General features: G+C 40.3%; 1 protein-coding gene across 1 annotated transcript; it reads right to left on the minus strand.

Annotated features, from left to right (window-relative positions):
• Positions 1 to 14,646: 14,646 nt before the first annotated feature.
• On the minus strand, positions 14,647 to 17,153 carry LOC130713642 (protein RGF1 INDUCIBLE TRANSCRIPTION FACTOR 1-like). Its single transcript, XM_057563424.1, has 4 exons — positions 16,918 to 17,153; positions 16,547 to 16,747; positions 15,897 to 16,112; positions 14,647 to 15,364 (listed from the first exon to the last, which is right to left on the minus strand). Exons 1-4 carry the CDS (start codon positions 16,918 to 16,920, stop codon positions 15,113 to 15,115), a joined length of 672 nt encoding a protein of 223 aa, XP_057419407.1. The 5' UTR covers positions 16,921 to 17,153; the 3' UTR covers positions 14,647 to 15,112.
• Between the last annotated feature and the right edge of the window lie 258 nt (positions 17,154 to 17,411).

The following is a 17,411-nucleotide window of genomic DNA, read 5'->3' on the forward strand; positions in this document are numbered from 1 at the left end:
AAAATACCTGCTTTTCGGCTTTATTTTATTTTGAGTTACTAAAGTGACGCCACCGAAATCGGGGTGTTACAGTAGCTGCGGACGAGTAGGAGAAAGAACTTGAGAACCAGGTTGAGGGACTCCGTAAGGACCTTAGCGCCAAGGAGGCCATTATTGCTTCTCAGGAGGGAAACCTTGCTGCTAAAGATAAGGAGATTGCTGATCTGCGCGAAAGGTTGGCGGCCAAAGGTGAGTTACTTGCCGAGGCCCGGTCAGATTTGGAATCGAAATGCAAACTCTTGGCCGAGAGAAGCTGCCTTTGCGACGGCCAACGAACGTATCCGCGGCTTCCTAATTTGTAAAGCCCAGGTCAAGCACCTCCATCCAAATGTCAACCTTGAACCCCTGGGAGTTTTCAAATGGATTACCCCTACCGGACTGGTGGGTCGGGAAGATCCGCCGGAAGTCGCTCACGTTGACCTTGGAGACGCTGTGGAATAAGAAAGAAAAGATGTAATGTTAACTTCTTTGAAGTTATTGTAACGTTTTGCACCTTTTTAATTTCGTTTAAGACTCTTTGTTTGTATTTTACTTTCAAGTTTGATCGACTCAGCTTTACTTCTTTACGTTTTATGTCTGTTTTAGCGCTTTTCCGGAGTTTTTCTTTTCTCTCAACGCCCCCCATAGTTCCCTTGTTCCTGAATTACGTCTGACGACATTGATGGTGTGCCTTGTTTAACTAGGACTTCTGCTCAATTTTTGAACTGAGGCTTTCGTCACACCAATATTTCCCGTAAGAGCAGGTGTGGCCTCGCCGGTTTTGCCTCGGCGAGGTCTTACCGTTGCTAGGGACCCAATGGCCATATAGGTTTACCCAGACTTATGCCTAGTTATGTTCGTGAGCCCATATTTCGGGGGGATTTTTGGGATAAGAAGCTTATCCGCACACATCACCGACGAGTGACGGTGAGCAGCGTCGGCTTTTCCGGAGCGATCCCCAGACTTCAAGGTCGTGTTGGGATCGCCACCTTCAGGGAATTTTTCCCACCTAGCTCTCGCCGCAATTCAGTGTGATTGAAATTGCTGGATACAATTTTTGTATTTTCAATCAGACGTGATAGTCAACAAACTCCCAAGATGGAGAACAAGAATGTGTCTTTGTTTTTACCATTTAGACGCTTTGGCCAACAAACTCTCGAAATGGAGAACAAGAACATGTCTTTGTTTATACACCTTTAATCTTCGCGAGACGCCTTGTCAATCCTTTAGCTATAATAGTATTTCAGGCTCGCAGCGTTCCAAGAACGTGGCACTCGCCTTCCATCCAAGCTCTCCAGGTGATAAGCCCCCTTCCCTAAGGCCTTCAAAGTTATGTAGGGGCCTTCCCAGATTGGACTCAACTTATTCCAAGTGCTCCCGGTTCGTTTTTTTAGCACCAGGTCTCCCTCCTGCATCGTCCTTGGTCGCACCTTCAAGTCATACTTCGTCGCAGCTCGCTGCTTCATCACAGCCTCTCTGATACGAGCCTCATCGTGTGTTTCCGACAACAAATCTAACTCTACCACCATGTTGGCAGAATTCTCGCCCTCAAACCGCGGCGCTGTTCGCCAAGAACTGTTGTCTATTTCTACGGGCAACATGGCGTCCGCCCTATAGGCCATCCTGAATGGAGTTTCCCAGTGGTTGAGTGCTGCGTTGTATTGTAAGACCAGATTACAACCGGGAGTTCATCCAACCAGGCTCCCTTCGCCTCCGAGAGCCGGCGCTTCAAACCTCGCAAGATCACCTTATTCGCCGACTCTGCTTGCCCGTTATTTTGAGGATGTTCCACTTAAGAGAACCTTCTCTGAATACCCATCTCTTCGCAGAATTCTCTTATTTGGTTACTTGCAAACTGCGTCCCATTATCTGAAACGATCGCCCTTGGTACTCCAAATTGGCATACGATTCTTTTCCAATAAAAACTTACGATCTTGGCTGCAGTAATGCTTGCGAGGGGCTGGGCTTCCACCCATTTGGTGAAGTAATCCACCGCTACGAGGATGAACTTCATTTGTGACCTGGCGGTGGGGAAGGGCCCGACGAGGTCAACTCCCCACATGGCGAAGGGCCATGGGGAGCTAATCGTGGCCAACTGTTCCGCTGGGGCCATGGGCAAATCTGCAAACACCTGACACTTTTTGCATTTTTTCACAAATTCTGCACAATCTTTTCTTATTGTAGGCCAGTAAAAACCTGCTCTGAGGACTTTGCTAGCCAGAGATCTTCCTCCGATGTGACTAGCGCAAACCCCCCGTGAACCTCTGCCATGACAGCCTCGTATTTCCCGGGCGGAAGACATCTCAGGAGTGGCGAACTAAATCCTCGTCGAAACAGTATCTCATCGAGTAAACTGTAGTGTCCTGCCTCTCTCCTTTGTTCCTTCGAATATTTTACTACCACACTTGGTTCTCCCGCCAAGATGTCTACGATGAGGTCCATCCAAGTTTCTTGGCAGTCAACCGAGGCCACCAACTCTTCTTCTATGCTAGGATTGGCGAGCGTCTCTTGGATCACACTTCGATTATTTCCAGGCTTCCGAGTGCTTGCCAATTTTGCTAGGGCGTCCGCCCTTTGATTATGTGCCCTTGGCACGAACTCAACTACGACCTCTTGGAGTCGGCCCATCAGCAATCGTACGCGCTCTAGATATTTTATCAAGGCCGGCTCCTTCACCCGGAATTCCCCATTTACTTGGTTTGCCACTAGCAACGAGTCCGTTCTAACCAGCAAACTGTCAATCTGTACCTCAATTGCTAACTTTGCCCGGCGATCAGGGCCTCATATTCTGCCTGGTTATTGCTGGCCTTGAGCTGGAATCTGAGGGACTGCTCTAATACCAACTCCCTAGGCCCTTGTAGTGTGACCCCTGCTCCACTTCTGTTGTCATTTGATGACCCATCGATAAACAATGTCCATTGCGTGCTCACCTTCTCACCGTCTTCCGGCGTTAGCTCTACCACAAAATCAGCTAAAGTCTGCGCACCAACCTTCCCCCTTTTGTCGTATTGCAAACCATATTATGACAATTCAACCGACCATGCGACAAGTCTCCCTGACAAATCCGGCTTCTACAACACCTGTCTTAATGGAAGATCAGTTCTTACTTTTACCTGAAAGCTTTGAAAGTAAGGTCTTAGGCGTCTGGCGGTGACAAGGGCGTCGAGCGCCGCCTTCTCTATCTTCTGATACCTAATCTCTGCCCCTTGAAGTGTATGGCTTACGAAATAAACTATTTTTTGCTCTCCGTTTATCTTTTGAAGAATGACGGAGCTGATTGCATGATCGCTGACAGAAAAATACAAGTACAAAGGGAGGCCTTGGGCAGGTTTTGATAACACGGGTGGCACAGACAACATCTCTTTGAGACGTTTAAAAGCTTCTTCGCATTCTGAACTCCACTCAAACGCCGCATTCTTCTTTAGGCACTTGAAGAATGGGGCCGACTTGTCGCCTGAATGAGGGAGAAACCTGGACAAAGCAGCAATCCGTCCCGTTAGGCGCTGCACCTCTTTTACACTACTTGGGCTTTTCATTTCTTGGATCGCTCTACACTTATCTGGATTGATCTCAATCCCTCTTGACGTGATCATGAAGCCTAAAAACTTCCCGCCCTGTATACCAAAAGAACACTTCTCCGGATTGAGCCTCATATTATGCTTTCGGAGCCTGCCAAAAGCTTCCGTCAAATCCTCATGATGGCTTGATCCCAAAACCGATTTTACGATCATATCATCGACATATACCTCCATGTTCCTCCCCACTTGGCCCTCAAATACCCTATCCATCAACCGCTGATACGTCACCCCCGCATTCTTCAGCCCGAAGGGCATGGCTTGATAACAGTAGTTTACCCTAGCGGTCATCAAGGCCGTTTTGTCTTCATCCGACGGGTGCATCTTAATTTGGTGATATCCTGAATAGGCATCCATCAGACTCAGCAGCTCATTTCCCGACGCTCCATCCACTAGCTTGTCTTTGCTCGGTAATGGATAAGAATCTTTCGAACATGCCTTGTTCAGGTCTGTGTAGTCTAAACACATTTGCCATTTTCCGTTCGCCTTCTTTACCATTACCGCATTCGCCAGCCAAGTAGGATAATTAATTTCCCGGATGAAGTCTGCCGACAACAATTTGTTTACCTCTTGCTGGATTGCCTTTTCCTTTTCATCGCCCATTCGCCGGCGTGTCTGGGTCACTGGTTTATTTCCGGGATTTAGCGCTAGCCTGTGGCAAATGAAGTTCGGGTCTATTCCTGGCATGTCCTTGTGACTCCAAGCAAAAAGATCCAGGTTCTCGCCCAATAGCTTTGATAATCTTTGTTCTTGGGCTTCAGTCAGTCGGGTCCCTATTTTGAGTATCTTCTCGCCAAATTTCAGCTCCTTGGGTTTCTTCAATCGGCGTGGGTCTGTTGACTCGCCCCTTGGATCTAGGTTCTCTTCTGGTGCATCGACCTTGTTGCATTGGTGCCCCACCGAGGCGTTCCTTTTCCCGTACCGGTCTACCGCGTTGCAGTAGCACTCCCTCGCAGTTTTCTGGTCCACAGCCACTCTCCCAACTCGCCCATTCGGCAAAGGATATTTAACCGCCAAGTGTGCCATTGAAATCAGAGCGCACAACCGGTTCAAGGTGTTTCTGCCAATTATCATGTTGTAAGATCCCTCCGTTCCTATGATTAAGTATTTCACCCTCAGCGTCCTAGCGTTCTCTCGTTCGTCGAATGTGGTATCAAGGTCAAGGACGCCTCTCACCCATACTTGCTCGCCCGCAAACCCCACCAGAGTCCCTGCATAAGGAGTGAGATCTGCTTCATTCAAACCGAGCCGATCAAATGCCCCGCCGTAAATGATGTCCGCTGAACTCCCTTGATCCAAAAGTACTCGTTGCACATTAAGTTGGTTAACGCGAAGGAGGATTACAATCGGATCGTCTAGATGTGGCTTTACTCCAGCAAAGTCATCAGATGAAAAGGTAATGTCTGGATGTGAAAAACCGAAAGGAACCTCTGTTACCGTGTTCACCGCCCTTGCGTACCGCTTTCTAGCTACACTGGTGATTCCTCCTCCTCCAAATCCTCCGGCGATCGTGTGCACTCTTTTAGATACCGGGGTATTACCTCCCCGTATTCTAGTAGGTTTTCCTGCCGCTATCAGTTTTCCCACCTCACGCTGCAACGTGCAACATTCCTCTGTGACATGGCCCATGGCCTGGTGATAAACGCACCACTCGCCTCCCGGCTCGCCGCTTATTCGCGTTGCTAACGGTTCTCGGAAGATTTCCGATTTAGACGATTTGTCCAGGCACGCCAGCTTTCCTTTTGGAGATGAGTTTCTCCATTTCCCTGAGGATTTCCATTTCCAATAGCTTTCCCTTCGCGATGTCCGAGGCTCCGCCGCTGTATTTGCTCCCCGGGTTTATGTGTCCTGCTGCTCCAAACTTATACTTATGTCGCGAATCTGCCACCTCCAATCTCTGAGAGTGTCCAACGACTAAGGTGACAGCGGTCTTTTTTTCTGAAGGTTTCAAGAAGGAGACTAAAGACTCCGCCTCCTTCTTGCGTCGCCTTCTATACGCGTGACGCGAACCACGTGCGTGTTCCATCCTTCGTTCGCTTCGTCAACGTTGTGCTTCCATCAAGTGCCACCAACAAATCATGAATTTGACTAAGAAATCAAAAACCAAAGAGAATTGCACGAAAAATCGAACTTCACTCAGCTAAACCACAATTCACGTAGTCCGGGAATCGAAATCTACAGTTCCCCACAGACGGCGCCAAATGTTCCTTCATGAACATTGAGATGAGGTATAGTACCCAAGGTGTAAGGAACGTGATGTGAGATTCCTAGAGAGTGAGAGCGTAACCGCTTAGAGAGAGAGAGAGTGCAACTAAATTTCAAGTTTGTTATTTCTCAAATGAGCTAAGAGTCCCTTACATTTGGTATCCCTCCCCTATTTATAGTTGGGGGAGTTGGGTTTAGCGCCTCTAAATCACTCTAATGGGCCGGTTGGGCCTCCGGGATGAAGGCCCAAGTCCCTGGTCCTCTCCTCGCCTTAGGCCAGCGCTCTTGGGCGAGGGACCCTAGGGTCTCGCCCAGTCCAAGTATAGTAGCGAGCGGGGTGAGGGGAGTCGACGCAAGGAAGAAAAAGGAAAGGCGGCTAAGTCGCAAGACTTGCCTCAACACACAAATCCAAGTAAAGCATTTACCAAGTAAGTTTCCTAAGGCTCTAATGTCATATATATCACATATATCATGTAATTTCTCAAAGACAAAATCCTGCACATGCTCCCAATAATTTTCAAAATTTTTCTCCTTTCTTCCACCAACATAGGCCCACGGCCTAAGGTTCCAAAAAAATACATAATTTACTTTTCATTCTCTTCCAAAATACAACACAAAACTAGGCTCATATAAGGTTTTGCATGCAATTACACATAGCATTCTTTTCACTTACTTAAAAAGCAAGAGACATGTAATATATTCAACTTTTCTCAACAAGTGCACACCCAATTCTTCAGAAAAAAAAACCTAAGTATCATGCATCAATTCTAAGTTTCAAATTTTAGATTATCAACCCCAAATACACACATAGCCACGACCTAACAATAATCAAACACAACCTGGCATTTTCTTTCAAAATAAATCAATTTCCAAGCATATTCATGTGATATCCATGGTGCTAAACCACTTCAAACACTCATAAAACTTCAATCTTCAATTACAAACTTCTCAAGTTTAGAATCATGCATCAATATTACTATTTTTGGAAAGCTCTATACATGCTCATTACTACTTCAAAGCACTTAAACCAAAAAGCTCCAATTTAAAAAATCTAAAAACCCAAAGTTTGTGATTTTCCAAAATTGATACCATACAACTTAAATCAACGGTCATACAAGGACTTATTGTGAAAAAACTTAGCCAAGAACATGCTCTAACACAATTACAAGTTCAAAACTTCAAAACTGTGGGTTTGTCTCCATTTTCGTGCATGCCCAACAAAACTCCATGGATCTATGACATAGAAGAGAATTTAACCGTATAAATATACTCCCAAGCCCATCAACTCAAATTTTGGGGCCAATACTAACCATGACTCAAAGGAAACCCAAGAAAAATATGGAGAAAAAGAAAATGAATAGTTGCGGTGGCAGTTTGGAGCTTCAAAGCTTGCTTTCATCATCTAAGCTTTAAGACCAACCACTCTCTTACTCAACAACACAAGAAACCAAGAAGTTTGAACTCTCTCTCTCTCTCTCTCTCTCTCTCTCTCTCTCTCTCTCTCTCTCTCTCTCTCTCTCTCTCTCTCTCTCTCTCTCTCTCTCTCTCTCTCTCTCTCTCTCTCTCTCTCTCTCTCTCTCTCATGGCTTGAAATGAGGTTGAATAGTGTTTTTTTTTTGTTTAAATAGAGAAGGTTGCAAAGTATGTGGTGGAGAGCCCTTGGCTCTTCTCCACCACTTATTTTGGACAAGTGTCCCTCCACAACAGGTTGACACCTGTCCCATGGGTTCGCTTAAAAGAAAATATCTTGGAGCAACTTGCTTCAAGATTAGTCGATCAGTCGATACATTGTTCAACAACTAGTTTTACCAAACACTTTTTTTAAATCAAGTAGCTTTACACCTAGCTTATAAGCTTTAGCTTATCAGCTTTCAGCTAGCTTATAAGCTTTTTAGCTAGCTTTCAACTTTCAACTAGTTTGGCATGTCATTTCAGCTAGTTTATAGCTTACTTAATTAGCTTAAAACCTTTTAAAAGTGTTTGGTAAATGAGCTTATTTTAGTAGCTTAAAGTTTTTACAATAAGCTACATGAGGTAGCTTGTAGGTCAAGCATGGGACCCGCCACAGGTTCAAATGGTATTCAAGATAAAGGCTCCTGAACTGACATGGGCGAGCTCCTTACAGGAACATGGCCGCCAGCACATGACGACCTAGTCCAGGCAGAGAAAGTGAAACTCCCATACGCTAGATCTGGGGCTATTTTACTTACTTGTATTGGGAATTGGACCTTGAATATGAGGCCCAATTCCCCAAATCTTATAGACCAAGGATCCACCCACTATAAAAGGGGGTAGTCCATTGTACTAATTAGCTTTTTACTCTTTTAATGAAATAATACATTTTATCTCATCATCTTTCTTTATTTGTGCTATGTAAGGGTTTGTTGGAATATTCTTTTAGATCTAGTACACCTCTAGTATAAAACACTTATTGAATTTATTCTCATTTTTATCTTTAATTATAATTTAAATTAAATTCTATCATTTCCGTTTTATATTTATAATTAAATGTTGTCATCACCCATTTTATATTTATAAAAACACTAGATCCTAATTATTATTTTTTTGAAATAATTACAATTCAATTGTTAATATAATTTTTTTAAATTTTTTTTGTTAATTTAGTTAAATATAAGATTACTTTATTAAATCAAAATATAAATTTATATTATACTTTTGAGATGATAAATAATTTGAACTAAATTAAAATATTTAAAGTGTAATTATTATAATACCATTTTATGTAATTTTACAATTTCAGTGTTTAACAGCTAGTTTTACCATATATTTTTTCAATTAAGTAGCTTTTCAATTATAAGTTTATCAGCTTTCAGCAGACTTATAAGTTTTCAGCAATCTTTTCAACTTTCCGCTAGCTTATTAGCTAGGCATGCCAAACATAGTCTTAATGGGGCCAAAATAAGGGGATTGATTGATTTTTTAAAAGATCAAAATAAAAATTTCAAATTTTAATTTCAATTTTTTCCTTATATAGTTATATAACAACAGACAGTTTTAAATTTTGGTTAGTGAAAAGTTATTCCAATTCTTGATTAGGACATGCCTTAATGAAAACCAGGGCCGGTTCCGACATTTTGGAGGCCCTGGGCAAATAATAAAAATGAACCCCTAATAATTTTAACGTTCAAAATTTCATTATAAACATTATGTTGGTTTGTTTGGCAATTGGCCTCTTGCAACCCGCCCAGGGTCGCGTGTTTGAATCCAAGCAATGCGACCTTTTGCTTTAATTTTTGAATTCTTTCAATTCAAATTAATTAACAAATAACATGTCAAAAGTCAAAAGGTGGGATTCGAACCGGTACATAAAAGTAACATACACAATTACTAACAACTAGACCAGCTCAAGTCATTAATAACTTCTTGAACATTAATTATTATAACTAAATTTTATTTTAGGGGAATGTTTAATGAGAATTTTTTTTTGGGCCCCTTATTCTAATCAGGTAGCTTTTCAGCTATAAGCTTACCAGCTTTTAGTTGAGTTATAAGCTTTCAGCTATTTTTCAACTTTCCGCTAGCTTATCAGCTAGGCATGTCAAACATAGTCTTAACGGGTCGAAATAAGGGGATTGATTGATTATTTAAAAGATCAAAATAAAAATTTCATATTTTAATTTTAATTTTAATATTTTCCTTATATAACAAGAGATAGTGTTTAATTTGGGTCCTTTTGGTATTTTTAGGTAAATGAAAAGTTATTATTATTCTTGATTATGACATGCCTTAATGAAAACAGCACGTACACTCTAACTTTTAATGAAATTAGAATCGTGTTCAGATACCCAGCTTAGTCAAAAGGGCTAAAAATATATAAATTGATTACATGAAATCTTGCACGCCAAGGAACATTAACTAAATAAATATGTCACCATAATTTCCATAAAATGTTGGACATTCTTCATCCGGAAACATTTTAAATTACACCAATCACCCATGATAGATGTTCTTTCTCTCTCAAGGGGTGACCGTTAGTAAATTCAATACAAAACCGTAATTAATTAATTCAGTGAAGTTTTGCATACCCAACCACTAGGGAAAGATCACACTTGAGATTGATTCCATTCCCCACTATCCTGGATCAGACCCATCAACAATTTGCTATGCTGGGAAAGTTCCAAATCAGTGACACCACACCACTTGTGCTTTTTACCACAAACCACGTATGTTTTTGCCAATGGGGGGTTTTCAAGTACATCACTTGTGTTGTGTCCACTAACAAAAATATTCCGAACCTTCCTATTTTTGGGTGTACAACGATATTTCTTATTGAATGCAATCAAACTAATTTGAATCAGAATTAACTATTACGGTTGAGATTTTTTCTATACACAAAACTCAAAGAGGAACATCACTTAACATAAATGAAATATGTACCCCTTAAACTAATAATACACATCTTTTGCGTTTGACCCATAATTACAGGTAGATGAATCTGATCACAGCCATGAAAAACAAGCAAAGGCAGCCGTTGGATCAAAATGATGTGGGTCCCAGCAGTGAACACTCAACGGAAGTCCAACCATGCCAGGTAGTCAGGTACCACGTAACCGCCCACAAAACAGAAGCTTTTTTTGTTTTTTTGTTTGTCACCGAGGCGGCTAACCTAATCACAGTTTTCAAGAACCAATACGTATTGCTTTCCCACAGTACAATCAAAATTTGACACGTGTCCAAGACTGCGACCTTGAACTTTGACTAGCCAACAAAAGCCGGCTGAAGAGGCTTCATGAATCATGAGAAGATACTGTAACCAGCCAAAAATATCCCTATAATATAGTTTACAAAAGCATATTTTAATTAATCCAATTATAAGTACGGTCTAGAATGTCTTAGTATATGTTATTGTATAAATTTTTATGTAAGTATTTTGATTTTTTTATAAACAACTTATAATATACCTATATTGATTATTTTAAGTTAATTTTTATAAGTTATTGAGATTAGTTTATGGTTGAACATTTTTTAAATATGTATATTTATCTAAAGCTTTCGTTATTACATAATTGTCAAATTAATTTATAACTTAATTTATTTATTTAGCTTAGCTAATACTCCAATTCGATAGGCATTATCTATCCAAATACACTTGAACTTTAAGATCTTAGTTAAAAAATTAATTAAGCGATAAAATATGTTAGTTCAATTGGTAAGGATATATCACTTTAAAATGTTGTGTATTTAATTTTCATTGCTTATGTAATGATAGTAGAATTGTGTTTCCCATCCCATAATGATAAGATAAGAGCTGCGTGACATATGAGTTGGAGAGGGTGTAAGACACATAATTAAATAAATAGTTTATTTATTTTATGTTCTTAATTTATAACAACCGGTACTATTTTCATAATTATTTGTGATTGAAATATTATTCGCGTCACGAAGGCGGGAAATATCTTAGGGCTCGTTTGGTACACCGTATTAGGCATTGATAGTATAAGCTTATACAATACATTATGGGCTAATCCATTGTTTGGCGCTCACATCGTATTGTATAAGCTTATACATCAATCTTCTCTTATACATTAAAATGATGGATTATTTAATCCACCCTATAGATGATGGATATATAATACATGATAAGAGTGCAATGTATAAATTACTTCAATATATTTAATTAACCTCCACCACAATCACCCTCAACCACCACCGCCTCCACCACTACCACCACTGTCATTGCCGCCACCACCGTCGCCGGCACCACTTGTGAGACCAAAAATTTTAGTTATAGAATTAAATAAGTAAATTACTATTCACGATTAAGTTTCGATGTATCGTTAAGGAAATTGAACGAGTGTTCAATAATTGTAATGACTTAATGAAGGAGAAAGTTCAGGAAATGACTAAGAATAGTACTATAGTCGCTATAGGTTATAGCACGAGCCTTATTCACTTCCGCCTTAGGGCGAAAGCGTTAGTTAAGGGCTAATCTGCTCTTAAAGCACTATAGAAGCGAAATTCAAAAATCTCCTGAGGAATATAAGAATTTCTCTTATTCATTTCCATGACAAGTGTTTCGACACGAAACCCTGGAATGTACGAACAATCAATTCCAATTCTCCGAAGTTTGTCTAAACTAAGTTCCTGATAGCTCAAGAACCTTAAAATAAACTATAGATGAAGATTTTTCTATTCGGAGCTTCAAACGAAGATTTCACACGTGCATACCCATTTCTTTCGATGTTTCCAACCTTTCTTCAGAAGAAAGTTTTCTCATCCGACATCGACTGCAAAAGTAACTTTTCGGGATAAATCGTCTAATACCGTTATTGGATCGATTACTTAAATTCCAAGAAATTCGTTTCGAGTTCTAGAATTATGTCGCCAGATTCTCACTAATAATTCACAAAGGAATGCACAGGAAAAATCAGAATCACGAAATTTTTATTTTCCCGCGTTTTCCATCTCCTATAAATAGGTAAAGAATAAAAAATTCTTCACCATTCAAGCACCAAACCCGCGAGCAAGAGGAAGAGAAGAGGAGAAGAAGATTTTCACCGTTTCTTCCCCGATCTTCGCACTGTCAGTTGCTATACGTTGGCATCGAGGTATGTATGCTACTTATAACCTCTGATCGTCAATTCTGTCGCTTTTCTACATGTCTTTCTGTGCTCAAAGTTTGGAGCTTTTTGTAAAATTGTCCAAATAACTCGATTCTTCTTTCTAAACTTCATCCCTACTATTTATACGTCACAAATACTCCGCCGATGTTCGTCGATTCTCGCCGGATCGTCGTAGGTATTCAAAACTATGGAAAACCCCATTTTTAAGCTAAGGTTAGGCTTTTTGGACCAAAAACTCTCGACTGAGCTTAGCGTCAGTAGGATTAGTCGTCATAAGTGTCGTTAGTAACAACCTCATCAAATTTATTTTTCAAAATTCCAACTTTGAATTTCTGAGCCAAAAACCTTGACCAAATTGTCCCTAATTCAGTTTTCGACCCGATAATTTTTCCGAGCTTTAATTTACCCTAGATACGACTAATGATAACCTAGGAATCAAGTTTGATCGACGAAAAAGCGCCGAAACACATTTTGATGTGTCATGGCCGAGAGCATCCATTTGGGGGAGGAGAAATTTCTCTTTTGCGAAAACTCGTCTTATCGTGTTAGGTTATCGTACTCTGGAGCTTATAATGCTTCGTCTAACGTTAGTAATTATCGTTTGATTAGTTCTGACTTGAATTGGTTGAATTCTGTTATGTTTTGCTCAAAGGTTCGACTGAGGAACTCTTTGGAGCTGTGAGTGAAGCGAGTAAAGAACTTCTGTTGAAGCTGGAAAACCTAGAGGTGAGGGAAACTTACCCTGCTAGCTAATGATTTAGGCGTCGATAAATTCGACTTGGTTATTGTTTATGATTTTACTTGATTATGTGATCTGGAAAATATTTTCTGAGGCCTAGGCCGTTGTTAATCAATAGAGACGTGTGTCTCCGATTTCTGGGGTTTCGACCAACATGTGTTATTACTTGATTGCTTATTGTTATGATTGTTGTTGATTTATTCACATGCTATGTGCTAAATGGTTAATCTTAGGATGTATTGATATATGTGTCATGACTTGCTGGATTGTACTAACTATGATGTGCAATTATACATATATTTGTTATACGTCAGAGTGTGGGGAAACGGGAGAGTTATGCCATACTAGTGATTAGATTTTGGGATAATGTTTGATGGGACGAACCGATGTTCGGGCCCTTATTGTTTTAATGGATCAAGACCTTCTCTGAGAATCATTTGGGTTGATGAGATCTTTTGAACTTATAGAATTAGAGACAAAGAGAAATGAAAACTATTTTACAAGGAAAATTCATAATACACTAAACAACATTCAAACACTTTAAATAATTATAACAACCTCTGAAGAAAGCTTAGGGCTTGGAGTTAAGTTTTGGAAAATGAGAAGTGTCGCTGAATCCAAGTTTAGGGGAAACCATGTGTGCAATTGAGACGTTACAGAGGGGAAGGTCAGAGAACAATCCCTGCCGGGTGCAATTTAACTTTCCGATGTACCAAAAAAAATGTTTTCCCTCAAAAGGCAATGTATGCAATTCTCATTGTTAATGCGAGAGTTGTATTGGTGGACGATCTATAAATTCCTCTGTAAACGACTTATATTCCAAGAAGCATGCAATCTAGGGTAGTGATTGACCAAACCACCTATTCACACTTAGTGAGCAATAGAACCAAAATAGACTCGAAACAAATCCCAACGAAAGTAAATCTCGTAAAAATGTAGTTGTTTTTGGTATAAAATGACTATTATAGGCTAAACTATTTTCATTTACAGTGGTATGTGCGAACCCTAGATCTAATCAGAAATAGACTCTTGGGTCTCATAATTACGCAACCCAAGAGCGCTTACGAGTTATCTCTAAGCTTCGTGCCAAACCAAACACGTAAGTACTAACACAGTAGATGGATCTTGAAGGAGCGCTCTCTTAGTCAGTGCGAGACTCGCCAACTTACTAGCTTTGCCTTATTGAGAGTTTGCGACTCACTATTGGGTCCACTTTGCACAAGGCCTCTACTCAATACAACCATGATCATTTTGAGAGAGATCGCCTCACCTATGTTCCCTAGTGCAGGCGGTTTGGGAGACCATCACCCAATCCATAAATTCACAAAAATTGGGCCTGCCTAAAACATGGAAGCTAAGAGGGACGAATACCACCCAAACTTTTATTTATGAAGAAAGTACAATAAATAATCATGTACCACTATTAGACATTTGAAATTCTATTAATCTCTCACCACCAGTTAAATTCAGAAAATTCACTTTATAAAACATGAAAAAAAAAAGGTGAGAATTCTACCCTGCATGATTTTACCAAATCTATTATATTTCACATTCCATGTATAGACAGTCTACCTATTTGTATACATTACATTTGTCACGGTCTTCTATTCCCACACCCTTTTATAACCCCACCTTTTACATCCCAACTCTAAACATGGTAAATTACTCTAGAACCCAAACCTATATTGTTGTCTCATCACCTTTAACTTTGGTGGAAAGGAACTTTGCTTATTTTGCTACATCATTCTTTTCCCCAATCTATCTCACATCTTATTTTCTACTTTTCCCCAACCTTTTCCACTTCTATTGGATTTCTTCTATTTACACAAACGCTACTAACCGCTACCAACAGAGAAAGGAACAAAGTCACAAACACTTCCAGCACCGGCCCTTTTCTGCAAAAAGCTCGAGTTCTGAAACTGCAAGGGAAACTACTGTTCTGGGTAATTATACAAGGGCATTATAGCGCAATAACGTTAATTTCTAAGTTCCTAGTATTGCAGAGCTAGCCCTCCCATTGGGGCACGGTGTGGTATTCCCTTTCTTCTCTTGGCCGTTCGGTAATTAACTGAAGTTGGTGGTGAAGTTGGTGGCGGCGTTGAAGGAGTGAAGCTCTGCACCTTGATGTTCTTCAGTCCTCCATAGCTGCTACTGCTGCCGTATGAATCCTCTGAGTCTGAAGCCATTGCCGCCATTGCTGGTGATTTCTTCTTCTTCTGGAAATTCTTTGATGTACCAACAATCTACAATTCATAGTTGAATGGGTAAATATTCAATCAAAAAACTCAAATTGACAAGTCAGTTACTGGAATTTAATACACATAGAAAGTATTGAAATGCAGAAAATTCAAATTTGGAAAAGCAAAGAATTCAAATTCAAATCCGCTAAAAGAAAAAGTCAACCCACTTAAAGGGCTAGCTTAAAAACAAAGCAAATCCTCTCTCTCATTTTTTTTTTGAAACTAAGCAAATCCTCTCTCTAGTGAATCACCAAATTCATTCATCATTCATCGAGCAAGTTAGTTCCCAGAACAAGGAAACATCCTCAGAAGTCTCTAATTGTGATAAATGTCGGTCAATGGACTAACTTAGCCGACATTAAATCATATGAACCAACTTAACTCACATTTGACACAATCGGAGATTTTCAATGGTATTTCCTTCTTTTATGGAAGGATTTCAAGCCAATTTCGTGATTTGCTCGGAGATATCTTTTTCCAAAATGCTTAGGAAGTTAACAAATGTAAGACACAATAATGTGTGAAGTGAAAATACCTTGCAACCAAGAGAACAGAATCGAAATGAATCGAGGAGGCTGCGCTCGCAGACTTCGCAAGTGTTGGTGACCCCTTTCCCTGGCCTTGGCTGAGGCCTCTCATTCAAGAACACAACCCTTGCACTGTTGATAATGTAGGTTTGCACCCCTGAGATGTCCAAAACCTTCTGAATCTCATTGACCCGAATCACATCATGGTATGAGGACCTCCTTATCTGTCATACACCCAAAAAAACAGTGTAAATTAAAAGGGAATGACCATTTATTGCATTGGAAAGCTAACATTTTCAGCTGCTTGGTGGTTACTTTCACTCCATGCCCTGAATTGTTAAATGCAGGAACTTCAATTTGAAAAAAAAAAATTGATGGGAATTTATCATAAAAAAACAGTTTCACATGGGATGATTGGGCACATAGAAATTGAAAACAGCACCAAATTAATGAAAGTTCAAATCTCAGTAGAGAAGCGAAAGGGGGGGACTTTTCAACCAAGTTCCAGAAAAAGAACAAATCTAGCACCGCCACAAAAGGAAAAATGGGATGGTTTTGACAGCAATGTCTAGAAGACCAGAAATGTGTCAGAGGCTAGAAAGCAAAAAAACCCAAAAATCATTGAAAGCAGAAAAATTCAATCAATTCATAAACTCACCTGGATAGCACGGTGATCTTTGTGGTAAGCGAGGCAGAGAGAGCAGAGTGCACCGTTCATACAATCCAAGCAGTACATATTACACTCGCTCTTGTGTGAATCCGCGTGCATCTTGCATTGAACAAAGAAGCTCTCTTTAAGCAGAGGCTTCAACCATGGCGGCCATCTATGACTGTCCTCATCATCAGGACCTCCCGCACCCTATTAAAAAAAAAATCAAATTTTGAATCAGACCCAGAATCCAAAACACAAAATAAACCCCAAATCATAGCATTTCAGAAAGATAAAAATGACAACAGAAACACACACATTAGCAGCATGACCCACAAAACAAAACACAAAATAAGCTCAATGAAGCACACGTGTGTTACCATGATTCTCCGGTTCTTGGGCTTAATTTCCCGGACAGTGGTGGTGGTGTCTTGATTCTCTAACGCCAGCTTGAAGACACTGATAGGAGACAGAGAGAATAACGTTGTTTGTGTCCTTGTTGTGATGAATGTGAGAAAGTGTGAAGAGAGAGTGAGTTTAGTTTGAGGCGGTGTGAGAGGGAATGGGTTCTTGTAGAAGTTTGGAGGCGGTTGAGAGAGAAACAATAGAGAGAGACAAGAGGGGTCGTTCTTATCCGCGCAAAGTCTACACAACCGAACCTAGCTCCAAACCCCGAGCCTATAAGATACGTTTTGCGCAAGGAATCCACCTCCTTCTTTCCCTTTTATTTCCTTTCATTTTCTTGTTCTCTTTCGCCTTGTCAATTTTTGTTTTTCCAACCTTCTAGTACACTTGTTTATATTTTTCTTTTTGAAATATACTTGTTTATATTGTTTTTACGTAATATTAGGTGATTGCTATTGTACCTTAAGCC

Source organism: Lotus japonicus, chromosome 4 (genome assembly GCF_012489685.1).
Source record: "Lotus japonicus ecotype B-129 chromosome 4, LjGifu_v1.2".
Lineage (NCBI taxonomy): Eukaryota > Viridiplantae > Streptophyta > Magnoliopsida > Fabales > Fabaceae > Lotus > Lotus japonicus.

What these genes read in the sequence shown, in the direction of transcription:
- LOC130713642 (XM_057563424.1), bottom strand. An exon ending in AAGATCACCGTGCTATCCAG is followed by an intron (nt 16,113 to 16,546) that starts GTGAGTTTATGA and finishes GGTGTATGACAG; the next exon opens with ATAAGGAGGTCCTCATACCA. An exon ending in TCTGTTCTCTTGGTTGCAAG is followed by an intron (nt 15,365 to 15,896) that starts GTATTTTCACTT and finishes TATGAATTGTAG; the next exon opens with ATTGTTGGTACATCAAAGAA.